Source organism: Eriocheir sinensis, chromosome 13, assembly GCF_024679095.1.
Source record: "Eriocheir sinensis breed Jianghai 21 chromosome 13, ASM2467909v1, whole genome shotgun sequence".
NCBI lineage: Eukaryota > Metazoa > Arthropoda > Malacostraca > Decapoda > Varunidae > Eriocheir > Eriocheir sinensis.
Genome location: NC_066521.1, coordinates 616,948 through 644,781, shown reverse-complemented (window position 1 = coordinate 644,781; position 27,834 = coordinate 616,948). Strand labels below are relative to the sequence as shown.

Here is a 27,834-nt window from a genome sequence, read left to right as displayed (position 1 = left end):
AATTACACACACACACATGCAAGACACTCCCAGATACAACCCTTACTTATTATGATGTGCTATGACCGCTGTGCTGATCTAGTAAGGAGGACATTCCAATCTCTGGTCATTAAGTCATCTATGCTTTTTAAGATACTCTAGGAAAGACTTGATATGGGGATGCAGAGTCTACATGACTGATTTCCATTTCTTTGTCACTTAAGAGAACAATAAAAATGTGTTAATGGTTCCCTTACTTCCATTTCTTTGTCACTTAAGAGAACAATAAAAATGTGTAAATTGTTCCCTTACTTCCATTTCTTTGTCACTTAAGAGAACAATAAAAATGTGTAAATTGTTCCCTTACTTCCATTTCTTTGTCACTTAAGAGAACAATAAAAATGTGTAAATTGTTCCCTTACTTCCATTTCTTTGTCACTTAAGAGAACAATAAAAATGTGTAAATTGTTCCCTTACTTCCATTTCTTTGTCACTTAAGAGAACAACAAATATGGGGCTAATGGTTCCCTTACATACATGACAATGGATGAAATGGAACTGACCCAAGAGCTGGTTATTTAAGACTTTCCTTCCCTCAGTACATTATGTAAAACAGTAACTTAATATAAACCACTGCTTTGCCTGCCCACTCAGACAGAGGGAAGGCCATGAAGGCAAGTTCTTTCTGCATGTCAAGCGGTGGAGTGAAGGAGTCGCCGGCCAGCTCCACAGAATACACAGGTCTGCATGTTCCCTCCTCAACAGCAAGGACCTGAAAGATTGATCATCTCATCAAAAATTGGAAAATACATAAAACTGCATACTCTACCAGGGGTGGAGCATTTGTATTCGGTATTTGTATTCGAAAACAAGGGAGAAGTATTCATATTGGGGAGGCGGTGGCTGAGTGGTTAGCAAGCCGGCCTTGCATTCGGTGCGTTGTCCATGATGTGGGTTCGAATCCGCCACTAACCACCTGGGATGTTTCAGTCACCGCCGAGTGGCCTGAGACTACCCACATGCTGTCCTGAAGACCACCCGTCAACCTGGACTCTAGAAGAAGCTGTACAACGCAAGTGAAACCAAGCACGAGCTCCGGGGGGCAGCAGGGGCCAATAATAATGGCGCCACTATAAACAACTGCCTGCGCCATGACAGGCTTGGGCCGACCATCAGGCCCATATGAATCAGCCTACCGGTGCCATAGGCCACACATGAAAAATAAAAAAAATAAGTAAAAAAATAATCTGACAAAAACTTCAATTTTTTTTTTCAGAAATAGACCTCACCAAGCTACAGGAATGGATCAAAAAGTGGCTGCTACAATTCAATGAAGAAAAATGTAAAGTCCTGCACCTTGGGAGGGGATATCCAGCACACCAATACCACATGGGAAACACTCCACTATCCACCACAGAGGCAGAGAAAGACATGGGAGTATGTGTTACCAGGCTACCATGAAAGCCATATTCGTTACAATTGCAGCGGACGGGTTGAGGTAAGTGTGATACCTCTGTACCTATGATATATAATTGAATACTGGCACTAGTCATAAGTCATTCAGGAGCTCATTTTACTGTTGCATAACTTTTGAACATTGCTGTACCCAGTCACAGAGTATAGGGATTGTATCTCTGAGTATGATCCTATATCTTCTGGGGTACCACAAGGGACAAAATTAGGACCAGTAATCTTCCTGGCAGTGGTCCACTAGGTATGCCTAAATAATGACTCACATGCTAAATTTGTTGATGATCTTACACTTTGTGAAGTAATTGATATTAACAATGGGATAAACTACATCATCATCATTTCGTTTAACGTTCGTTTTCACTCTTCATGAGCGGTTGGATGTTTTATGGCTCGTAAATCAAGCCATTTTCACTTATTGGCGCAAGATTTTCCGGGTGCTTGCCCTTGCAAACCCAACCACCTATTTTAAGTGGTGGCTCTAGCCTTTGCCTGAACGAAACGGGCAAACCCTACAAGGCAGCAGGGGGCTATGAGGTTTAGCACCCACTATTCCACCCATAGCTGGGACTGGATGGCCATTGACTGATAAACATGAGTTCATCTGCCCTTAGAATGGTCTTGTTTTTAATCCACCTGGGGCTCCAGCACACCCTCCCCATTGGTCCAAAACAAAACCAGTGGGGTTGCCAGTTTAGTCGCCGATGACCCGACCATGTGGCTGGTTTTTTTTTTTTTTTTACGTTGTTGCCTATTGGCGCCGTATCTTCCAGTGGGGCCTGATGGCTTCTTCCAGGTGGGGCCTGATGGTCGGCCCAGCCCGTTCTGGCGTAGGCGAGTGTTTATAGTGGCGCCATCTTGCATTGGCTCATGCTGCTCCCTGGAACTCGTACTTGATTCGCTTGGACGGCTTCCTCTAGAGTCCGGGTTGATGGGTGGTCTTCAGGACAGCATGTGGGTAGTTTTAAGCCACTCGGCGGTGACCGAAAAATCTGAGTGGTAGCGTGGGGATTCGAACGCCGTCTCCATCACCACGGCAATGATGGGTATCAACGCTATCACTTCGGCCACCGCCTACTGGGTTACATGTTACCAGTAGCAGAGCACTACCTCAACTGCCCTCACCAAACTCCAGATATGGGATAAACTTCACTCTACAGAATATGCTTGGTGGACTCAAAAATGACTGTGATCTAAACGAAATGTTAGTAAATTCAGCTAAATGTGAAGTATGTACTTTACATACGTCCACCAAAAATTCCCATTGTTTTTCCCGAGCTAACTCTTAACAGTTCAGCAATTCCTATTGTTAACAGCTGTAAATTACTTGGAGTCTACATACATAACCAACTCAAATGGAATGACCACATAGATTATATCACCTCAAAAGCTAACAGATGTATGTTTATTTTGTATCGTGCCCGTCAATTCGGTTTCAGTTTAATACCATATTTAAGTTGTACTGTTGGTTCACACCCACGTCCCTTGAATACGCAGCGCCCGTCTGGCAGCCAGGCCTTACACAGTAACAACACCTCAAGCTCGAAAGGATTCAGAAACGGTGTTTTAGGATCAGTTTATCGAACAATTACCTCAACTACGAAACAGCAATAACGAGGCTTAATTCACAAGCATTATTTGGAAGAGGAGAGCATCTTACACCCAAGTTTGGACAAAGTCTGTTGAGAAATCAATCCCACAGAGATACATTGCCTCCTTACTCACACAGCACCCATGGCAGACACACGTAGAGGCAGACCACTCTTGCAGGGTGTGTGTGAGCTGCAACACTTCTCGCTACAAGACACCCAGTGTGCCACATTGTTGCTGCATTCAACAAATCTTAAATCTTCTTTTTTTTCTTATTATGTTTCTTGTTTCTTTTTTACATTTTTCCCTTTTAATGTTCTTCCCATATAATTTCTTTACGCTTAATGTTATAACCTTTTAAATGATCATTTTAATTTTTGTAAATCAAGACAGCAAGTTATAAATGTACATACCAGGCATGACATAATTTTCTTGATCAATAAACCTACAATTATCATTATTATTTACTACAGTTACGACAAGGAGGTACTCTTCAATGAATAGTATTCATCAATGTATTCGTGAATATTTTCAAGAAGTATTCGTATTTGTATTCAAATACACAACTCTTATATTTACTCCATCTCTGGATTCTACATGAAGGAAAGATTAGCAAGGGGGCAAAGCTGTGCATTTTTTACATTAAAGGAGGAAGTTCAGGCAAATGTGTATTCCAAGCACTGCTCCCGCTGATAATGGTCAGATTAGGGTAGAGAGGTGTCTTGGTGCTCCCCTCCCGAAAGTGTAAGTCATCAGAAGGTGGAGCTGCAGACAAAGGAAGGTTGCCCGGTAAGTACCATCAAATGTCTCCAATTGTCACACTCAAGAACAATATTTTCAGTGCGGGTGCCCACACGTCAGAGCTAAAGGGTTACATCAGATCTTGCTTGGAGTCGAGGCAAATAATTCTTCCTCTAGCCAGTATTGATCTCTCATTTCCCACAGCTGGTCTCAATTCCTTTCCCTAACTCTGCCAGGGTGGGTGTCTGGATGAAGATAATGATGATAGTGTTAGTAGTCCCAATAACAACTGACAAGTGACTGAGCCCCAGACCTTGTTCACAGCCATGAGAAATCGTCCTTTAGAGCTTTACCTTATCAGTCCAAGAGTGCATCATGTCAGTCAGCTCCAGCATGGCTTGAGTGGTAGCCTCCTTCAGGTTGTTTGGCACAGCCGTGTGTGGTAAGGCGCAGGAGATGGCCTGGCCAGGCAGTGCTTCTGCCACTGCTGCAGGACAGCCGGGCACCTGGACAAAGCAACCAAATGTCACTGTATGCAGCAAAATGAACTTGGACAAAAAATCTTTCTACCTTAATAACTTATGTTTGATTGTATGTTGATATCCATGGCCCCTGATCCCTTGACTGCAGATTTCCTACCAGAAGACCTCACCCAGCTACAGGAATGGATCAAAATGTGGCTGCTACAATTCAGTGAAGAAAAATGTAAAGTCCTGCACCTTGGGAGGGGATATCCAGCACACCAATACCACATGGGAAACACTCCATTATCCACCACAAAGGCAGAGAGAGAAATGGGACTATATGTTACCAGGCTACCAGTGAAGGTGAAATCCATACCAATTGCAGTGGATGGGTTAAAGATTCTTAGGTGATGATCAAGTTTCCTTTAGAAAGAATGAGAAGATTACCGGCAACTCACAGACTGCAGCTTGAGTGAAAAATGCCACAAAGTCTCCCCTGGGAGCTGCTTGGCCACCTGCACTGTCCAGCTGTGCTCCACCAGGAACACCAACACGCTGCCACTGCCCCTCACAACACCTCCACAGCATCTGGGGCCAAGCAGAAAAATAAAGGGAAATAAAATAAAGGAAAAGGAAAGGAAAAGAAACAAAGAATATTATGAATTCTCTCTCTTTTGCACACACACACACACACACACACACACTGGAGAGAAGGAGAGAGAGAGGGGACCTAATAGCATTATACAGGATACAAGAGGGATTGGAGAAATTGGACAGGGAAGACTTAGTGGTACGTGACAGGAGTGTGACAAGAGGGAATAGTAAGAAATTGAAGAAGAGCGACTGTAGGAGAGACATCAAGAAATACAGTTTTCCATACAGAAGCATAACAACATGGAACGGACTTGACGAAGAGACTGTGTGTGCAAAAACAATTCATGAATTTAAAGCCAAACTGGATAATAAGCGTTATGGAGACGGGACAGCACGAGCCTAGTACAGCCCTTTCCCCGTATTTCACAACTAGGTAAATACACACACACACACACACACACACACACAGGTCATTGAGTAGCATGGAATGATTGAATAAAAGTGGTAAACAAATTCATGTGAAAACACTGAAAAAGGAGGAAATTGGAAAGAAAATGAAAAGGCAGAACTTTACCAACACATGAGGCAAGAAGGAAAGCCAACCCACAAATTCACTGACATGCCAAGATATACTGTAACTCCTTGGTCTCAATCCCTAGTATAACAGAACGTACAGGAGAGGATTTCATACTTGTTGTCAGTGGGTGTAACAAGGCAGGGAGATGCTGAAGAGTGTGTGGGCCCCAGGTAGGCAGCACCGGGCTCCTCCAGCGTCACACGGACCCAGCAGCTCCGCCAGGCACCTCATTTTTACCTCAAGGGCGTTCAGCCTGAAGAGAAGGATGGGCTTTTCAAAGGGTCATATATTGAAACAGTTTGGGTTCCCATTACGACTGTTTCCCAAGGCCACAGAGAAGATTAACCAGTTTTTTGTGGGTGATTTTCCAGTTCAGCGTGCAGAGGTCGTGTAAAATCATCACCAGAATCACAAAACAGCCCATGACAAGCCCAGGAACTTCTACGAGACTTTTTATCCCGGTAGCAGCAGGGATCAGGTTTCCTAATGGTCCCTCTAAGCGAGAAAAACGAGAAAAAAATCATCACTCACACAAACCATTTCATAACATATATCAACCCATTTGTGATCAGTTTATGTATCATCTATTTTTGGGGGTTCAGATCATGGCACAAATTCGGCCCGTCGCTGCTACCGGGTTAAACAGGCGAGCTGAGAACCCAAAACGATTAAAAATACCGGGTTTTGTTGTGACTGAACCTTTTAATGGAAGAATCACTTGGTATTTCTCATTCTTGGCCTTGCTCAAAGACTAAAAATCTACTGCCTTTCCGAATTTCTTTATAATTGGATTTAGTTCCTGGTAACATCCACAAACTCCATGATGCAAACTTTCCTTGGTTTCCAGCTTGCACAGACGTCTGATCCGGCACATGTGGACTTACAGGCGCTGACATGAACAATACTTTCAGTCTACATCAATGAAAGCAGGAAACGGTTACTCACTCCTTTAATTTATTTGCTTTGATGGCGAAGAATTCCTTGTCGTGGTATTTATACAAAACAATCCTAAAATATATATATCCTAAAACAAAACAATCTAAACACTACATGACCTTATTGGATTATCAAATTATTTAATCAAATTCATTTAAAGGTAGCAAATAGCTGACATATGAGGCGTCCGGAGGTAAACGGGCGACATCACCAAAACCTAGTTTTGAGCAAATCTCATTCAAAGTTTAGTGATGTGTACTGCACCTTCCTCTTGACTTACCAAGTTTTGTTTGTATTCATTTTGCTTGTATGGCCTAGCTGTATAATAAGAACAATTTTTTTTCTTTTATATTGAAAAATAAATCAATTTTATAGCTAATTTTTTATACCCCCATTTGGAAATTGGTTATGATAACTGGAAAAGAAAGTAAGAAGAGAGTTGATGAAGACTTTGGAAAAAGACTAAGTGAAAAATATAAAGAGAACAGGAAATCATATTGGAAAGACATAAAAAATTAAAAAAATGCAGAAAATATCTCTCCAAGTAAAATAAATGAAGTTATGGATGAGAATGGAAAGATGCTGAAAGACGGGGAAGCTGTGAAGGAGAGATGGAGAGAATATTTCAAAAACTTAATGAATCTTGAGGATGGACGTCCAGCAGCTGTAACAGCAGCAGTTTTGAGTGGAGGTAGAGGAGGAGTATATGAAGGAAGAACTATAACATATGAAGAAGTAAATCAAGCAATAAAAAGATTAAAAAATGGAAAGGCAGCAGAAATTGATGGAATCACGGCAGAAATGTTGGAGTGTGGAGGAGATGTAGTTGTTAAATGGATGGTCAAGATATGTGAAGTACAGTACTGTCTCCAGGATTGCGAGTTTCAAGTTTGCAATTCACTGAGTTTGCGATAGGGACCTAAAAAATTAGATTTTTATTGAAAACTGAAATTGCGATATGACTCAAGAGGAAAAGGAAAAAGCTGCTAAAACCGGGTTTTTTCACACCTTGTTGTGGTCGTTGATTCCCATTCTCACTCTTACCCACCCCCTGGGCCTTTCCCTTGGCCACGGGAAGCATGGTGAGTGGGATCCGGGCAGCCAGGCACATGTGTGCGAGCAGCCCCAACCGCACACTGGGCCCGAGCAGCTGACGGGCGGCTGATGATGGCAATGGTGATGATGAGCGTCAGCGGCGCAGCACCCGCATCGGCGTCACCCAAACGGCACCTTCGTCGGGGCCCGTGTGTGTGTGGCTGTGCCCATCGCGGGCCCAGGCTCCTCAATCTGCCAATTCCCACCTTCTACATGTTGTGTGGGACCTCTTTCTTTTCTTCCATCTCTCCCTTTTGAAGAGATGGAAGGAAAGAAAGGGTCCCACGCAACATGTGGAAAACAAGAACTGGCAAATTGAGAAGCCCAAACCCACAACAAACACAGCCACACACACACACACACACACACACACACACACACACACGGGTCCCGACAAAAACACCATTCAGGCGGTGCTGATGCAAAGGCCATGCCGCTGACACTCATCACCACCATCACCATCATCAGCCGCCCGCCAGCTGCTTGGGCCCAGTGCGCGGCCGGGGCCGTCCACACACATGCGCTTGGCCACCCAGACGGGTGGCCGGCCAAGCGAAAGATGTTGACGGTTTTCAATTTTCCCCATAAGAATAATGGTTCAAAGTTTGTAATTTCAACATCTGCGACCCGCAACGTCGACCTATTTTTATCACAAACTTGGAGAGGGTACTGTAGCATGGGAGGGGCAGGGGCCAGCAGACTGGACAAAAGCCATCACTGTCCCAGTTTACAAGGGGAAGGGCAGGAGAGGGGAGTGTGGGAGCTATAGAGATAAAGTCTCCTGAGTGTACCCGGAAAGGTATATGGAAAAGTCATAATAGAGAGGGTGCAAAGACTTACAGAAGAGAAAATCAGTGAAGAACAAGGAGGCTTCAGGAAGGGAAGGGGATGTGTGGATCAGATATTTGCCTTCAGGATGGTAGTAGAAAAAATAATAGCAAAAGGAAAAAACTATACGCTGCCTTCATGGATTTGGAAAAAGCTTATGAGAGTTGATTGGATTGCATTGTGGGACGTTTTAAAGATTTATGGTGTGGGAGGAAAACTGCTTAGTGCAATAAAGTCTTTCTATGAGGATGCATCTGCATGTGTCAAAATTACTGGAGAAACAAGTGAACATTTTGAGATAAAAGTGGGCTTAAGGCAGGGGTGTGTCATGTCACCATGGTTGTTCAATATTTATATGGATGGTGTTATTAGAGAAATGAAGGGCAAAGTTGGGGAAGTTGGAGTAAAAATGTTTGCTGAGGCAAGGAAGTGGGTACTGAATTCGATACTGTTTGCTGATGACACAGTACTCATTGCAGAAAATGAAAGTGACTTACAAAATTTGGTCAGTGTTTTTGAGTGTCTGTAACAGGAAAGTTGAAAGTACAGTAATCCCTCGTTTATCGCGGGGGTTAGGTTCCAGAACCCCCCGCGATAGGCGAAAATCCGCGAAGTAACGACTTTATATTTATTTTATTATTTATATAATTTATATATTATATTTTATATATATTATTTATATAAGCACGCATATCTGTGAATCTCGCCTCAGCCCGTGTGAACAAGGTCACCCAACCACTAGTTTCTCGAGAGATTCAAAGTCGGCTACATTTCACAGGAAACTCATCAAAATTCTAGTCAGAAACTCGGTCATCAACATTTTTTTTTTTTTTTTTTTACAGCAAAGGAGACAGTTCAAGGGCACACAAAAAGCAAACATTAATAAAAAAAAGCCCGCTACTCACTGCTCCTAAAAAGAAAGAGGTGGCCGAAAGATAGGTCAGTTTCGGGAGGAGAGGTGTCCTGATACCCTCCTCTTGAAAGAGTTTTGTCGTAAGGCAGGAGGAAATACAGATGAAGGAAGAGTGTTCCAGAGTTTACCAGCGTGAGGGATGAAAGAGTGAAGATGCTGGTTAACTCTTGCATAAGGGGTTTGTACAGTATAGGGATGAGCATGAGTAGAAAGTCGAGTGCAGCGGGGCCGCGGGAGGGGGGGAGGCATGCAGTTAGCAAGTTCAGAAGAGCAGTCAGCGTGGAAATATCGATAGAAGATAGAAAGAGAGGCAACATTGCGGAATTTAAGAGGTAGAAGACTATCAGTATAAGGAGGAGAGCTGATGAGAGACGAAGAGCCTTAGCCTCCAATCTGTCCAGAAGAGCTGTGAGTGGAGCCCCCCCACATGAGATGCATACTCCATACGAGGTGACAAGGCCCTGTATATGGACAGCAACTGTGCAGGGAGAAGAACTGGCGGAGACGGTACAGAACCAGCCTCGAGGAAGCTGATTTAGTTAGAGATGAGATATGAAGTTTCCAGTTGAGATTTTGAGTTAAGGATAGACCGAGAATGTTTAGTGTTGAGGAAGGTGATAGCTGGGTGTTGTCAAAGAATAGGGGATAGTTGTTTGGAAGATTGTGTCGAGTGGATAGGTGAAGAAACTGTGTTTTTGAGGCGTTGAAGGACACCAGGTTCTTCTTGCCCCAATCGGAAATAATAGTAAGGTCTGAGGCTAAGCGTTCTGCAGTCTCCAGCCTTGAGTCGTTAAGTTCCTGAAGGGTGGGTCTTCTATTAAAAGAAGTTGAGTAATGCAGAGTGGAGTCATCGGCGTAAGAATGGATAGGACAGTTCGTTTTGGAAAGAAGATCATCAATGAACAACAGAAAAGAGTGGGAGATTGGACAGAACCCTGTGGGACACCACTGTTAATAGATTTAGGGGAAGAACAGTGACCGTCTACCACGGTAGAAATAGAACGGTCAGAAAGGAAACTGGAGATAAAGGTACAGAGAGAAGGATAGAAACCGTAGGAGGGTAGTTTGGGAAGCAAAGATTTGTGCCAGACCCTATCAAAAGCTTTTGATATGTCCAGCGCAATAGCAAAAGTTTCACCGAAACGGCTAAGAGAGGATGACCAAGAGTCAGTTAAGAAGGCTAGGAGATCACTAGTTGAACGCCCCTTGCGGAACCCATACTGGCGATCAGATAGAAGGTCAGAAGTGGAAAGGTGCTTTTGAATCTTCCGGTTAAGGATTGATTCAAAAACTTTAGATAGACAAGAAAGTAAAGCAATAGGACGGTAGTTTGAGGGATTGGAGCGGTCACCCTTCTTAGGTACAGGCTGTATGAAGGCATACTTCCAGCAAGAAGGAAAGGTAGATGTTGACAGGCAGAGGCGAAAGAGTTTGACCAGGCAGGGTGACAGCACGGAGGCACAGTTTTTAAGGACAATAGGAGGCACTCCATCAGGTCCATAAGCCATAAGTCGGTTACTCGTGTGGTCGGTAAGTTGTGGTCACAAGAAGAAGAAGAGCGTATCAGCTGTTTGGTTCAGTCGCTCTCCACGTGTGTATTCCAGTACTGCAAAGAGTTCCACGAAACTAGATAAGCTTGGAGTAATTATTTTGAGCAAGTTTAGGACTTTAGTCTTGTTCAAGTGTAGCCATTGCCTCATCCTGTCTGGGTCGTCACTGCCAACTTCTCGAGCATTTAACGGTAGCAAGCTGTAACACTCTCCCTTTGTCTCCGAGCTAACCACTGACGAACCAACAAATGCTACGGTCGCTGAGCCAATCAGCACCCAAGATACAGAACACAGTGCTCTGGATGGTCGCCCCCCATCCACCAGCCAATAGTGTGCCGTGTACGATCACACATGGGCAAACTATCTCAAGCGTAAGCGGCCGTAGCTGCGTTTTACATACGTGCGAGTCTTTGTCTCTGCTGTACGCTATGTATTTTATTGCAATTTAATATTCTTTTAATATGTTCTTATTAATACTTTAATTTTTTATATTGTTTACATTTTTTAGGCTAGAAAATGCTTCTTTTACTGCAAAAAAAGTAAAATAATAAATATATTAAAATACCTCTATACCGCAAAATCCCGCGATATAGCGAAAAATCCATGATACGAAATTCAATATTAACAATTTTAAAATCTGCAATACAGCGAGACCGCGATAAGTGAACCGCGATATGGCGAGGGATTACTGTAAATGTCAAGAAAAGTAAAGTGATGGTTTGAGAGCGAAGTAGAAGTGAGGTTGTAGATTTTGTATGCCCATATAGAGTGGGTATTGAGTGTGAAAAAGAATGCAAAATAATTTTGAATGGTGAAGAAATGGAGGTCAATGAGTTTAAGTACCATGGATCAGTTATGTGTAAGCATGGTGGTACGGAGGGAGAGATAAGAGAAAGGGCATTGCAAGGAAGAAGGGTGGTAGGGTCTTTGGGATGAATCATGAATGGCAGAAGTGTGAGCTTGGAGGTAAAGAGGGATTTGAGAAATACAGTAATAGTACCAACCCTCACATATGCAAGTGAAACGTGGGCCTGGAATGAAAGTCAGAGGTCTAGAGTGCAGGCAGTGGAAATGAGTTATTTGAGGAGTGCTTGTAGTGTGAGTAGAATGGATGGAATGAGTAATGAAAGTGTGTACGAGCGTTTTGGAATGTGTCACAGGGGTGAAGGGAAGAAGTGTGGAGTGGTGGAAGAAGTGAAGCGACAGACTTTAAAGTGGTTTGGCCACATGGAGCGAATGGAGGAGAGTAAGATGACCAGAAGGGTGTATGTGAGTCAGGGTTGTTTTGATTTAAATCAAGTGATTTAAATTGATTTAAATCAGAGTAAAAAAAATCATGATTTAAATCAAAATTAAATAAACTGTATTGAAAATGATTTAAGTGTTAAACCATGAGTGAAATATCTAATTTAAATTATGAATTTATGAACGTGTGATTTTTTCCTCTTCCCCAAGCTCAAGGGGGTCATCAAGGGGACCCGTTTTGAAGACGTGGACGACATCAAAAAGGCCGTGATGACGGAGCTGCGGAGGATCCCGGAAGAATCCTTCCAGGAGTGCATGCAGGCGTGGCAGAGAAGGATAGGAAAGTGCGTTAGACTCCAGGGGGATTACTTCCAAGGGGAAAACTTGTAGTTTGTAGTTTGGATTCAAAATAAATCTTTTGTGACACCAGTCCTGGAACTTTTCTGACACACCTCGTGTATATATATATATATATATATATATATATATATATATATATATATATATATATATATATATATATATATATATATATATATATATATAGATATATATATATATATATATATATATATATATAAGAAAGAAGGAAGAACATGTGAAGCAGTTGTAGAGGGAAAGTATAAAGTCTATTTGTCCTGTACTGATCCTGTAGCAAATCAGGCACCAATGAATAATTGCCATCTCTTACAAGAAAAATATTCAAAATCTTTAAAAAAAAACTATTAGTCCTACTCATGATTTTTATGTGAAAACTCATCATGGGTAATGTGTATTAAACTATGGCTTCATTTAACATTACCAAGTTTAATACAAGAAAATGGCCTCCTAAGTCTGAAACAAATAATCAGTGTAAACAAACAAGGATTAATGCAAAAAAAAATCATTTAAATGAAATAAATCAATTTAAATAAATAAAAAAATCTGATTTAAATCAAATAAATTGATTTTTTTATATTTAAAAAAAAAAAAAAATCATGATTTTTTCCAACCCTGATGTGAGTGAGATAGAGGGAGGGAATGCTAGAGGATGACCTCCAGTGAAATGGAAAGATAGGGTGCAGGAGTACGTTAGGGAGAGGGGGGAAAGATCTTTGAGAAACTTTGAGCAGGCAAGGAGGGAGTGTCCGGATAGAGAAAGTTGGAAACTCTTCTGCCGTGGCCATCCCCTGGTGGGAGCTCCTAGCAGCAGGCGTCCATGAAATGATGATGATGATGATGATGATGAATATCCATAATGTACATGGATTTTTTAAATCTATATTGTTCTCCTAAACTACTGTATGAACCGTTTCATTTCAAAATGTTTATTTTTTATGAATTTTTATAATAATAATGTGAGGAGTCCCTGAGGACAATGTTTACTTCCCGGGCTTAAACTCAGACGCTCCGCCTGGTGGGCAGCGCGGCCTGTGACTGGCGGAGCAATAGGTAGCGCAGGAAAACCAGCTCCTCATTGATTCTCGTGCTGCTGGCGATGCCGCCTCTTTACCTCCGACAATCACTACATGATAATAAGATATTCTTGTTCACACTCATTGCTAGTACACCCTCGATTCTCTTGTTATAAGTGTCAGTATACCTTGCACTGTTTGGGGAAGTCGCTAAAAATGACAGATTTGGTGATGTCGCCCCTTTGCCTCCGGACGCCTCATATGAGAGGGAGCGAGAGGTGTTGAGAGTGTGTGGCAAGGTGCGGGGCTTAGCTGACCCCGCAGCTGCCACTACCCCACCCGCCAGTTTCTCGTGGATATACTACAGTAAAACAGAAAGAAGAGGAGGAGGAAGAGGAGGAGGAGGAGAGGGAAGAGGAGGAGGAGGAGGAGGAGGAGAGGGAAGAGGAAGAGGAGGAGGAGGAATAAAATTATGCATTGGTGTGTTCCTATACCCTACTAAATAGTGGCAGCAGGATGGATTAACATAAATTACTGGAGTCTGAGGCAGAGGTCCATTGCTGGGTGACATGAAGGCCAGGATGGCTGAACATAAATTACTGGAGTCTGAGGCAGAGTTCCATTGCTGGGTGACATGAAGGCCAGGGTGGGTGAGGTATAAGGGCACGTTGCTGCACTCACCACCCAAGGACTGCAGGCTGGAGGGCACTCCTGGCACACCCTTGTAGTGGGGCAGCAGGAGGAACCACTGGGTAGGACATCTTAGCGGGGCTCAGTGTGGCCCATGAGCATTAAGTTGGAGCAGCGCTGGAACACTCTCCTCCTCATCCTCTGTCCCTGTGGTGGTGCTGGCCTGGCACTTCCTCTGGGGTGAGTCTCTGAAATGGGAAAGCAGCATTCATCCAGGCCAGTGTTGTCCAAACTGGGGTCCACAGCATAGATCAATGGGGTACGTGAAAAGACGACGAACACACACACACACACACACACACACACACACACACACACACACACACAGCAGAAACTTCCCATGTTCTATGAAGGAAAAGAGAGGGAGGGACGGGTACCTAGGAAGGATGCGTAATGCACATGTACCGTATTTTGCGGCGTATAGCGCGCACCTTTTTCACATAAAAAATGTCTGAAAGTTTAGTCCTGCGTGTTATACACCGAATGTACAAATTTTTATTGATTTTTTTTCCTTCTTTGGGGTGTTTTTAACCCTTTCATTGCTAAGCGTTCGCAACGAGACTATCCCCTCAGGCGCGCTCGGGCACCCCAGCGGGGGAAGGGTATTTCTTTTAACCGCTATATCTCAAAAACTATTCATCATAGTTACAAAACAAAAACACCATTGGAAAGAGGCCAAAATCTATATGATTCGGTTATGTAAGCCTCTCCTGCAAACATACAGGCACGTTCAGGGGGTGTTTTTTGCTGTGAGTGTGACTGGCGCTCGCAGCGAGCTTTTAGCACCACCAGCAAGTGACGCTAGTGCTCGCTCTTTTAACCTCTGTATCTCATAAACTATTCATCACAGCTAAATAACAAAAACACCATTGGAAAGAGGAGGCCAAGATCTATACGTTTCGGTAATGTAAGCCTCTCCTGCTAAAGTACAGGCACGTTCAGGGGGTGTTGCCTGTGAAGACGTACATTTATACGTGCGTGACGGTCAGCCGTAAGGCAACTACTGTAGATCTCTTGATGATGGGGTGCTGGCAGGGCAGTATTGCCAACTGCAAAATTTACAACTATTTGGTTAAAATATCAGTCATGTGATAGGTGAAGCTATGCAAAAATGTCGCTATATTGGTCAACAACATCCACCAGTTGCTCGTCCGTAGATTTTCCGCGCTGGGCTGACATGATTTTCCACCAAATTTAGTGAAGAACCCACTCAATTGGCAATCCTGTGTTGTGAGAATTAGTGTTGGAACACTCTCATACGCGGGAGATTTGAGTGCGGCTGGAGGTCGCAGCGAGCGTTTAGCACCACAAGCAAATATGCCTAACGCCCGCTGCAAGTGTTTAGCAATGAAAGGGTTAAGGGTCTTTTTTTTGTCTTATCCAATAACAACTGCAAACTTACCTTTATTATTGTTTATGATCCTTCGTAGTCCATAGCTGTCTTATAATATGTTACCATAAAATACAGATCGATCAAATAACTACTACACAAAAATGAAATCAGTGGAGGATCGCCCATGCCTTGCTGTTATCCCGGGGCCCGGGCACCGACACGACCCGGCCGCCATTTGCATTGTTTTGTATGACTAAGGAGCACTGTTGCCAATTCGAGGAGTACAAGCTACATAAAAAATCATATTGGAAAAAAAAAAATCAATGTGTTCATTATTAATTATTAATATTAGTGAGAATAATGGGGTAAATATATATGATATCAGAAACTGTACATCATGAGTCTTGTACAAGGAGTTATTTCGCGCAACACCAGCCCGGCCGCCATTTGCATTGTTTGAAAGCCACACAACCACACCCATACAACAAACAGCTGCATGACGCGTGTCACTAGAACCGTGTGAAGTGTGTCTTGCCTACAGTACCCTCTCGAGTTTCGCGCTCGCTTCGTTCCGAAGGTTTAGCGCTAAACTCGAGGATCGTGAAACTCGAGGTATTGAAAACACTGAAAAAGCGCTTAACTGTTCCGACCCGTGGAGATTTTATTTATTTTTATTTTTTTATTTTTACATGTGGGCTATGGCACCGGTAGACTATCCATCTGGGCCTGATGGTTGGCCCGTAGCCCGTCATGGCGCAGGCAGCTGTTTGTAGTGGCGAAATTATAATTGGCTCACGCTGCTCCCCGGAGCTCACTTTTTTTCCTCCTTTACACCTTTATCATCTCAAAATACATACCTTGGAAAAAGGCAGAAAACAGGAAGAGAGAACGGGTCGTTTTAAAGCCACAGATGAAGCCTTACGATTGGTTGAGCTCTGAAAACACGATTGTGATTCGCTGGGAGGCTGACGACGTCATCGCCAGCGCTCACCCGGTCAGCAGCCTCGCTGCCTTATGGCAGGCACACATGATCCGGCCTGGCTCGTCCGGCCAGCTCAAAGTGGGTGGGGCTAAAGGCCTTCAGTCCGTGTGTGTGTGTGTATTTCGTCCGGCATGGCCTTGTGAGGCGGCCGGATGGCCGTCAGTCTGTGTTTGAAAATCCCTCCGGCGCAGCCTCACGCCTCACCGTGTGTGTGGCTCATTAAGGCAGTGTTACACTGGCCGTTTTCCTCTAACCATTGTGGCTACTGGCAACGCCCGTGCGCCTATCCGGAAGCAAGTTGTTGGTTGTCCGTAAGCTGGTGTCACACTGGGCCCTATTCTTCCCACCACGTTGGCGGCAGCTTGGACAACCGGCAACTCCAACTTTTCCTGGTGTGCGTCACACATGGCCAAGGTCGGTTGCCCGTATCCACATCCACAACGTAAACAAAGTACTTGCCTTGTATCAACATGGCGTCGTCTGCTAAAGTAAGGGCTGCCACGGCTTGTGCTGCCATTACCCAAGTTATGGACCTGTTGCTGCAGTTAAATGGAAGGAAGAAGCTGTTGTGGGTGTGGCGTGTCTGTGGTTCCTCCATCCCAGTTCTCATTGTCACCACTGCGCGTGCGCGGCTAACCCACCCATCTAGACTCCGACCACATAAACACGTGGATCGAATAACAACAAAGACACACACACGCAGATACGCGCAGATGTTTCTCACAAACAAAAATGGCTTTGTCATTTCCTAGTGTGTGTCAAAACTTATTTGTTGAATGGTTCTTACAAACCAAACATACCCAATGGCAAGAAGAGAGCAGTGTTAAAGACGACTGTTCTCTTCTTGCCAAGAGCTAGATTTGGTTCATGTGAGCCACTCACCAAATAGGACTACTACATTCTAACACACTCAAGAAATGGTGAAGTCGTTTCTGTTTGTCAGAAACATCTGCAGTGGTTCATAATGAGTCTGCCTTGTGTGTGTGTGTGTGCTTTTTTTTTTTGTGTGTGTGTGTGTTGTTATTCGATCCATGTGTTTATGTGTTTATGTGGTTGAGTCAAGATGGGTGGGTTGGCCGCGCACGCGCAGTGGTGACAATGAGAACTGGCATGGAGGAACCACAGACACGCCACACCCACAACTGTTTCTTCCTTCCATTTAACTGCAGCAACAAATCCATAACTTGGGTAATGGCAGCACAAGCCGCGACAGCCCTTACTTTAGCAGACGACGCCATGTTGATACAAGGCAAGTGCTTTGTTTACGTTGTGGATGTGGATACGGGCAACCGACCTTGGCCGTGTGTGACGCACACCAGGAAAAGTTGGAGTTGCTGGTTGTCCAAGCTGCCACCAACGCGGTGGGAAGAAAAAAAATGTGTGTGACATCAGCTTACGGATAACCGTGAACTCGCTCCCGGTTGGGCGTACGGGCATTGCCAGTAGCCCTAACGGTTGGACGAAAATGACCATTGTGATAGGGTGAGCGTCGGCGATGATGTCATCGGACTCCCAGCGAATCACAAGCGTGTTTTCAGAACTGTCAGCCAATTGTAAGGCAGCTGCCTTCTGAGGCTTCAAAATGACCCATTCTCTCTCTCTCTCTCTCTCGCCATAGCCACAATGTTTGGAGGAAAACCTACTGTGTGATACGACCTTTAAAGGTAGCGTGGGTGACGCCGATAATAAGTAGACGTGACCCGTACGTGTTCAAGCAGCGCGAAACTCATGATAATGCGCGAAAGTCAAGATGGTAAGAATATAGGACCAACCACGAAACTTGTGGATCGCGAAACTTGAGAGGGTACTGTAGTTGTCTGTCATAACCTACGAGTGACGGTGAGAATTATATGCTAATTATGATATCAGAAGCTGTGCATCATAAGTATGTACGGGGATGTATTTCTCACAACACCAGCCCGGCCGCCATTTTCATTGCTTTACTCAAGGACACTTGTCAATTCAAGCAGTACAGGTTACACCAAAAATGTATAAATTTCGGGAAAATGTACATCGACAATGCTCTTTAACCATAAGTATTTCTGAGCATTTCAAGAACTATTTTTTTCCAAAATTGTTGTCTTAAAGTTTGGGGTGCGCGCTATACGCCGTGAAATACAGTACCTAAATATAATATAATATAATATAAATTTAATACAGTCATCCCCCGCCGTTCGCGGGTATTTCGTTCCCGGACTTCGGCGCGATGCGCGAAACCACGAACGGCGGGACTATAACCCTATGGGAAAATATGCATTTGGGGAAGTCACCTCTGACACGTCATATAAAACATGTTTTTTTCGTTCTTTTTAATGACTGAAATGAGACAAGACCTTGTTAGACAACAATACGTAATCAACACTCACCCTGGGGTCAAAATTTAGTAGCACAGAAGACCCAAAAGTAGCCCAATTTGCGATAAGTAGCCCAATCTGGCAACACTGCAGTGTGGCGGCGCGTGAATTTTTTTTTTTTAGGATAATGTTGCTATGAGAAAATCTCGACCACTAGCAGTCGTCCCTGAGTGAGCTGCTGGCCAATAGGAAAGCATGACGTCACAGTCTAACCGTGACGTCACTCAGGAGCAACCTAACGTCCATTGCCCCGCCTCCCTCCCTCCTCTCTGCCTTCCTCCCTCCTCTCTCCCTTCCCCCCTCCTCTCTGCCTCCCTCCCTCCTCTCTGCCTCACTCCCTCCCGCCCTCCTCTCGGCCTTCCTCCTCCTCTCTCCCTTCCCCCTTCCTCTCTGCCTCCTCCTCCCTCCCTCCTCCCTCCTCTCTGCCTTCCTCCCTCTCTCCCTTCCCCCTTCTCTCTGCCTCCCTCCTCCCTCCTTTCTGCCGTCCTCCCGCCTGTCTCACTTGCCCCCTCCTCTCTGCCTCCCTCTCTCCCTCCTCTCTGCCTCCGTCCCTCCCTCCTCTCTGCCTTCCTCCCTCCTCTCTCCCTTCCCCCTTCCACTCTGCCTCTCCCTCCCTCCTCCTCCTCTCTGCCTTCCTCCTCCTCTCTCCCTTCCCCTCCTCTCTGCCTCCCTCCCTCTCTGCCTTCCTATTTAGCGTCAATGCATCCAGATACACCTTGAAACTGGGGTCAGCGTATAAGCCGGGGGTCACAATTAGTTGACTGATCATGAAACCGCGATGGGTGAGACCGCGAACGGCGGGGGGTGACTGTATAATATAATTGAGTTCAATCACCCATGGGGGCTATGCAACAGTAGGAGAAGGTAATAAAGAGTACAATAGGCAAAAAAGTTTGGACAGCATTCATCTAGGCAAAGCATTATTACTATAAGAGATGAGGCAGGTACGGAGGGAGGAGTGCAGACGCTACAAACTTTCTTAACATCAAGGGAGGCAGCTCAAGGTAACACAGAAACAGCAACAAAAAAGCCTGCTGGACGCTGCTCTGACAACGGAAACAAGAATGAGAGGCTGGACAAAAGACTGCCTCGTTGTCTACTTCTTCCATTTTGCTCAATAATTTGTAGATTTGTATTAGGTTTCCCCTTTCTCTTCTTTGTTCTAGTGTTGGTAAGTCCATTTCCTTTAGTTTTTCCTCGTATGTCAATCCCTCCAGCTCTGGAACCATTTTTGTTGCCATCCTCTGTATTCTTTCTAGTTTCTTGACGTGTTTCTTCATATGGGGAGACCACACTGCCTCCGCATATTCTAATTTTGGTCTGATCATAATGGTAGTTAATTTTTTCATCATATCCTTATCCATGTAGTGGAATGCTATTCCTGTATTTCTCACCTGTTATACGTATCACCGAATATCCGATTTATAGGACTCTCTGGCTGATTATTATCTTGCATTATCACTATTGCATTATTATGTACTTTCTTTAATATTTCACCATTTCCCATTTTATATGTCCATTTTGGTCTTCCTTCACTTTTTCCCATTTCCATAACATGACATTTCTTCACATTGAATGTGTGTGTGTGTGTGTGTGTGTGTGTGTGTGTGAGGATACCCAAAGACACACAGTGGTGGTCCCTTGCAGACTCCTTATGTTCTTATGACTACAAGGACAGTGACAAGGAAAACACATCAGGGCACACAGGGACAGGATGAGAACACACAACGATATACAAGGACAAGGAAAATGGACAGATACACAAAAATAGAAGGATACGTTTAAAAATATGTCCCTTACTTGGTTGGCAGTCATGCACGCCCACAGCCCTTAGTGGCGGGCGGTGACGTGCAGGCTGTAGGCGTGGTCCACCCTGGCGGCTCCCTCCTCCACGCCGCTCGCCGAGTTGCTGCCACCACCCACGGCTGCTCCCTCGCCAGATGGTAAAAGCCATCGCCAACTGCAGATGTAATTTCATGCAGTATATATGTAAATTACTGTGCTATATTATATCATATGTTTTCCAGTGATTTGATGAGATATAATTTTATGTATTATTTGAACATTTGAACTTAAAAGGCGGCAAGATGTCAGTCAGCCAATACATCAGCAAATATTGTGACCCAGTTGTGGCGTGGGTTGTGAGAGGAACACCAAGTACAATCGTGGGACACAAGTGTTGACACACTGTCCACTGAGTTTCGTTCAGCTGCCCCGACTTTAAAATATATACACCGCATGGAAAGAGGCTAATGTTCAGATATGTCACTACATATACACTCTCCATAATTTATTAGATATGAATTTGTCAGTTGTGCACACTGATAACAAGTTTTTAATTTGTGGACGAAAATGTCTCTTTACATTTCGTTCAAATTTAGTCATTGACAGCTAAAGTTGTTTACAACGCTATTATGCATTTGGATAAATGTTGTATTCATTCCTGCAACGTCCTCGCTAGAAAATACGAAAAAAAAATTGATAACGTGCACAAATGTTCTGATATAGTCTAAAAATATATAATGATACCACCATTTAACTCTCGCTTGACAATGTTATGCAATGACGTCATCGACCATGCCAGCCGACGCATTTAATTAAGAAACTAGTAGGCTATTATGAATTGGAATGAATTACAAAGCTATTATTTTGCATTTAAGAGTATTAAGCGATTCGTTTGCATTTATGAAACTAGGCTATTACTTTGCATTTACGAATACTAAGTTATTATTATGCACTTAAGAAAACAAGGCTATTATTTTGCAGTAACTTTTTTTCTTAAAGAGAAATTAATTCTCACTCTCTCTCTCTCTCTCTCTCTCTCTCTCTCTCTCTCTCTCTCTCTCTCTCTCTCTCTCCATAATGCCCACTGATGACCAAAGCCAAGCAAGTATTTAGCTTATGGAATGCAGGAAATCTTATTACAGATCGTGCACAAGTGGAAACAAGAGCATTCATAACAGATTTTTTAAAGAATCATAATTGTCGTGCAGTTGATGCTCACAATTTCATAAGAAAAAGCCTTAAATAATATCTCTCACACACCCACACACACTCTTTGATCCTTGCAAACACACACACACACACACACACACACACACACATCACATACAACTCGAATGTAGCTCTGCTGGATAGTTGCCATCTTTCGCTAGCGGCGTCCAAAACATTTTGGAAACTGTGTCAACACTCATATCCCACAACTGTACTATTTATAGTAAATATCTAGTGGTAAAAAATAATAAATTGGTTTCGTTTAGTTTGCTTTCCAAGAGGTGAAGCAAAGAGTGTTACAAGCCAACCTGAGCTTCCCTTCCTCCTCCTTTTCCTTCTTATTACATTTATTATTATTATAAGAGACAAATCAGGTGGAAAGGGAGGAAGGCTGACACTGTAAGCTTCCACTCCAGCGGCCCACACACACCGCAGACCACAAGAAGGAAAGTAAAAGCAATGAGAAAACTAGAAAGAGGCTGAGATACTGTAGAAGACTATACAAGTGGAGGGACAGAGAGGCAGGGCAACAAATATCCCAAAATACACCTCTCCTCCTCCTCCTCCTTACCTTCCTCCCGGCCTCGCGCCGCCGCCTCCCCCGCTGTGCTGCCTGCCACCCGAGGTTCTCCTTGGCCCAGAATGTGACGGGCGTGATGGGGCAGCTGATCTGATGCGATGCAGGGCCGCACGCCACCCTCGGCCACTCTGTGGGGAGGGATGTGTCAGCATCCCCGGCATTGCTGTGATGTGTTCCAGCACAGTGATCCTCACCAACCTGGCTTTGGTCTGTAGCCTTGTTCCTTTATTTGTAACCTATCAAGCAGACAGTACAGGTGAATGTTGCAGTTTTTGATGGGATAGATAAGTGGAGTACCCCGGGGCAATGTTTTAGGCCCATTATTTGTGGTACGTATATATTTATGATCTTACTTAGTATAGTGCAATTTTTGACTGGACAGATGTTATGAGTGGTGTAGCCCCGGGCAATGCTCTAGAGGCAGTATTACTTATGGTACCATACACACACACACACACACACACAGAGAGAGAGAGAGAGAGAGAGAGAGAGAGAGAGAGAGAGAGAGAGAGAGAGAGAGTAGAGGTGCACCGGAACTTGGTTCCAGACGTTTACTTCCGGCTGGAACCTCAAATTTTAGCAAGATTCTGGTTCCGGCCGGAACTATCATGAAATTACCGGCCAGAACCGGAACTTTTATTTTACATCTCAGCAGTTATCACAAGGCTTACCTTTCTCAACTCTTAACTATTTGCATTAATTTCTAATCTTGACATTTTTCAACTTTTAATTTACATAATTTCATTAAGAAAATATGAAGTGGTTAGTAATACACTGTAGTTATCTTTCAAGCACTTTTATTGGAAAACTTGCAGGATAAACTTTGTCGTTATCCAAAATTATAATGACTAGGAATTAAGATTTATTCTTTAGTTTATCAACCAATGGAAGAGGTGCAGAAAAAAATTACTTATCTTCAATTATATACGGAAACTGAAATCTGACTGTACCAAATTTATAATTAATGCTATACTAATTAAGACTTTTCTTCATATTTTTAACCATTTATAGGTGGAAAAAGTTCCGGTTAGTTCCAGTTCCGGCCGGAACTTGATATACTGGTTCCGGTGCATCCCTAATATATATATATATATATATATATATATATATATATATATATATATATATATATATATATATATATATATATATATATATATATATATATATATATACTTATATATATTAATGATCTTCCTGAGTATAGAAGAATGGTGTAAAGTAATTGTGGATTGACTCTGCGCTTCCAAAATACAATATTACGCCTCCATATTATAATTAAAGGACAAAATACATGTCCCTCAACCATAATATGAAGGCGCAAGTACTTAAAGTAAAGAAAAAGGCCTAATCCCCTTCCCCTAACAATCTTGAGGGACCCGTGAGAAATCGGAGGGGTTGGGCGGGAGAGCAAATTTAAACTACCCCAACCAAAATTTACATAACCTAACCTCTAACGGGGTGGGGGGGGGATTTGCCCCCCTCGACCCTTCTCCTAACCAGGGGGGGCACAGATACAACCACTTATTGGCATCCATCAAAATGGCGCTGCCCCACAGCGCTGCCATCGGGGGATTTTATTTAGAAAATATATATTTTCTCCGTAGGTAGAGCACAGAAACATTTCAGGTAGACAGCATCATTGCAATAGCTGCTTTTACCCCACAATTTCCCTGGTCTTCATAACCCTCCCCACTACCAGGTGTTGTAAGTCTGTTGAAGTGGAGAGGAATAATATCTGTTATTTTTTATCATCACTTGTAGACGCAGTATATGTTTGATGCGCCAGTAAAACTAGAGAAGTACAACAGTATGTGATACCTTGGAAAGGTTATTATTGCCATGGGAGCAATATTGGAGGTGTGTAGTGAATCCCCATATTTACCTGGTGTAGTTTTTGACTGGACTGACGTTATGAGTGGTGTACTCTAGGGCAATGTTCTAGAGGCAGTAAATTATTTGTGGTATATATTAATGACCTTACTTACCTGGATAACCTTTCCCTATGAGCCATGCTTGGGTAAACCGTCAGGCAAAGAACTGAAAGGTCTTGCCAACCAATGCGCCAGCCTATCCAAGCTCATCAAACAACAGAACATAATCCAATAAGACATATGCTATATATATATATATATATATATATATATATATATATATATATATATATATATATATATATATATATATATATATATATATATATATATATATATATATATATATATATATATATATATATATATATATATATATATATATATATATATATATATATATATATATATATATATATATATATATATATATATATATATATATATATATATATACACACACACACTCACATTAATGATCTTACTGAGTATAGAAGAATGGTGTAAGGTAATTGTGGATTGACTCTGCGCTTCCAAAATACGATATTATGCCTCCATATTATAGTTAAAGGATGAAATACATGTCCCTCAACCATAATATGAAGGCGCAAGTACTTAAAGAAAAAGGCCTAATCCCATTCCCCTAACGATCTTGAGGGACCCGTGAGAAATCGGGGGGGGGGGGGGTTGGGTGGGGAAGCAAATTTAAACTACCCCATTCAAAATTTACATAACCTAGCCTCTAACATGGGGGCTGCCCCTCAACCCCCCTCCCAACCAGGGGGGGGGCTTTGCCCCCTCAACCCCCCTCCCAACCAGGGGGGGCACAGATACAACCACTTATTGACATCCATCAAAATGGCGCTGGCCCACAGCACTGCCATCGGGGGATTTTATTTAGAAAATATATATTTTCGCCGTAGGTAGAGCACAGAAACATTTCAGGTAGACAGCATCATTGCAATAGCTGCTTTTACCCCACAATTTCCCTGGTCTTCATAGCCCTCCCCACTACCAGGTGTTGTAAGGTGTTGCCATTCCATTCAGTACGTCAATATCTTGCAGGAAAGTAGCTATACGGTTGATTGTAGAGGAAATATTATTAGTCTGAACCTTCATATAAATTTATAAGTCGTCAGCAAAGATCTTATATTGACAGCTAAGTGATGAGGCCAGATGGTTCATGTAAATAAGAAAAAGAACAGGACTCAGGACTGAACCTTGAGGAACACCACTCATCACACTTTTGCAGGCACTAGAATAACCGTCAACAACAACTGACATTTTCCTCCCGTAAGAAAGTTGTGGATCCAAGACAATATGTTACTAGAAATACCCAAATGATGTAACTTGGTGATCAAAATGGAATGGCAAACTGTATCAAAGGATTTGAGAAGTCAAGTAAGATTGGCACTCCTACGGAATGTTAGTCCCTCCTGGCTCGCGGGCCAAAGCTGCCAGTTATGCATTTTCTGCTGCAGTGTTACCACGCTGGGCGAGCGAGCCATCTCCCAGGGCTCCCCTGCTTCATTCACACTTTCTATCACACTCTAAATCATGCTTGAAATGAGATGTGACACTGTATCAGGGCTCCCCAGCTTCATTCATACTTTCTATTATACTCTAAATCATGCTTGAAATGAGATATAACCCATGAAGAACAAGAAGAATAAGTTGCAAGGAAAAAGCAGCAGGGCTCCCCTCCTCAAGCACTGAGTCGCCTTGGAATCTGACTCTGCAGTGCACTCTGCAAGCCCCCTTCTCTCCTCATTCTGTTGTCATACACCTGGCAGTGAGGAGGGGAGCCCTGCCGCTTTTCATTTGCAATTTATTCTTCTTGTTCTTCATGGGTTGTGTACGTATACTGCCTTAGTGCAAACAAAAGAAATCGAAATACTTGGTAATATAGTTTCATATCTCATTTCAAGCATGATTTAGAGTGTAATAGAAAGTGTGAATGAAGCTGGGGAGCCCTGATACAGTTTCATAGCTCATTTCAAGCATGATTTAGAGTGTAATAGAAAGTGTGAATGAAGCTGGGGAGCCCTGATACAGTTTCATATCTCATTTCAAGCATGATTTAGAGTGTAATAGAAAGTGTGAATGAAGCTGGGGAGCCCTGATACAGTTTCATATCTCATTTCAAGCATGATTTAGAGTGAATATAATAGGAAGTGTGAATGAAGCTGGGGAGCCCTGATACAGTTTCATAGCTCATTTCAAGCATGATTTAGAGTGAATATAATAGAAAGTGTGAATGAAGCTGGGGAGCCCTGGGAGGATGGCTCGCTCGCTCAGCATGGTAACACTGCAGCAGAAAAGGTTAAGATTCGTTATAGTACCGTGCCAGTATTTCATTGCCTACCTTATGAAACATCACTAGCTCTTTATATATCTGTTCTACAAACGTTCAACAATCATGGAAATGCTTTCAAAATTCAATTCAAGGACCATTTATTGTTGAAAATAGGGGATAATATTCACGAAAGCACAGCCTCCTCTGGCAGCAGCCGCGGTGGCGGTGCAGCCGGTGTTGCGAGAAATACCTCCTCACAGAAAGTTCGGTTGGAGTAGTTTAAATATGCTCCCCTACACTAAACCCACTGTGAGCCATTTTGTGGCTGCGGCAGCGGCACTGTCGCCGCAGCTGCCACCAAAGGAGGCTACACTTTCGTGAATATATTATCCCCTATTTTTAACAATAAATAGTCCTTGAATTGTATTTTGAAATCGTTTCCATGATTGTTGAACGCTTGTAGAAAAGATATATGAAGAGCTAGTGATGTTTCATAAGGTAGGTAATGAAATACTGGCACGGTACTAAAATGAATCTTTAACGCAGAAAATGCACAACTGGCAGCTTTGGCCTGCAAATCAGGCGGGACCAACATTCCGTAGGAGTGCCGTAAGATTATGTCAACTGTACCTCTTGCATCAACACTTTGACTTATTTCATCATAAGTCAAGAGTAATGGGTACAGGTAACTCTTGATTTACGCGAGTATTGTGTCCTTGAAGAGGTCGCGTAAATCAAAAACAATGTAAATCAAAGAAGAGGTAGGTTTCTATTGAAAAATAAATATTCACTTCATTCAGTGGAGAGAGAGAGAGAGAGAGAGAGAGAGAGAGAGAGAGAGAGAGAGAGAGAGAGAGAGAGAATAACCATATCACCAAGATATCCACTCAGGCACTCAGTCTCGGCCTCACTCGTGTGAGGAAGAAATGAGGGACACCATGAGCAACTGGCTAGTATTGGTACCGGTACCGAGCAGTCTGGTACCAGTACTGTACCGTATAGCTGGTACCAGTACCTGCCCACCCCTATTGTTGAGTAGCATGGCAGCGTGGGTACTGTAGTGTTGTTCAAGTGGCGCGCAGGAAGAACTGAGCTCAGCTGTGTGGCTGCGGCACTTTGTGAGTCCAGTTGCGTGACACATCCATAAAAATGAAAAAAATGTGTAAATTAAACATTTATTTGGATTTTGGACCCCGCGTTATTTCAAAAACGCATAAACCAAACACGCGAAAATTGAGAGTTACCTGTACAAGTCACACCAGCACCAAGTCACTCCAGCCCCCCTCCCTATTCACTCCGGCCCCCCACCCTAGTCACTCCAGCCCTCAACCCAAGTCACTCCAGCCCCCCTCCCT

At 43.2% G+C, this 27,834-nt stretch overlaps 1 protein-coding gene and 1 long non-coding RNA gene across 4 annotated transcripts in view; one reads left to right on the top strand and one right to left on the bottom strand.

Moving 5' to 3' along the window:
* LOC126997850 (uncharacterized) overlaps nt 1–12,404 on the top strand; it is an 86,312-nt gene extending 73,908 nt beyond the window's left edge. Inside the window, exon 3 of the mRNA XM_050859063.1 lies at nt 12,193–12,404. Within this exon, the coding sequence (XP_050715020.1) occupies nt 12,193–12,372 (180 nt within the window). The 3' untranslated portion in view covers nt 12,373–12,404. The remainder of the gene's footprint in view (nt 1–12,192) is intronic.
* Nucleotides 43–27,748, bottom strand: LOC126997852 (uncharacterized). 3 transcript variants are annotated; one of them, XR_007752415.1, is made up of 8 exons: nt 27,495–27,748; nt 22,301–22,437; nt 20,536–20,695; nt 14,058–14,254; nt 5,530–5,668; nt 4,692–4,832; nt 4,134–4,286; nt 43–751 (listed from the first exon to the last, which is right to left on the bottom strand). It is a non-coding gene; the product is annotated as an uncharacterized LOC126997852 (long non-coding RNA). The 3 variants fall into 3 exon arrangements; XR_007752414.1 differs by having other exon boundaries at nt 4,094–4,286; nt 4,703–4,832; nt 27,495–27,746; XR_007752413.1 differs by having other exon boundaries at nt 4,703–4,832; nt 27,495–27,745.
* Between the last annotated feature and the right edge of the window lie 86 nt (nt 27,749–27,834).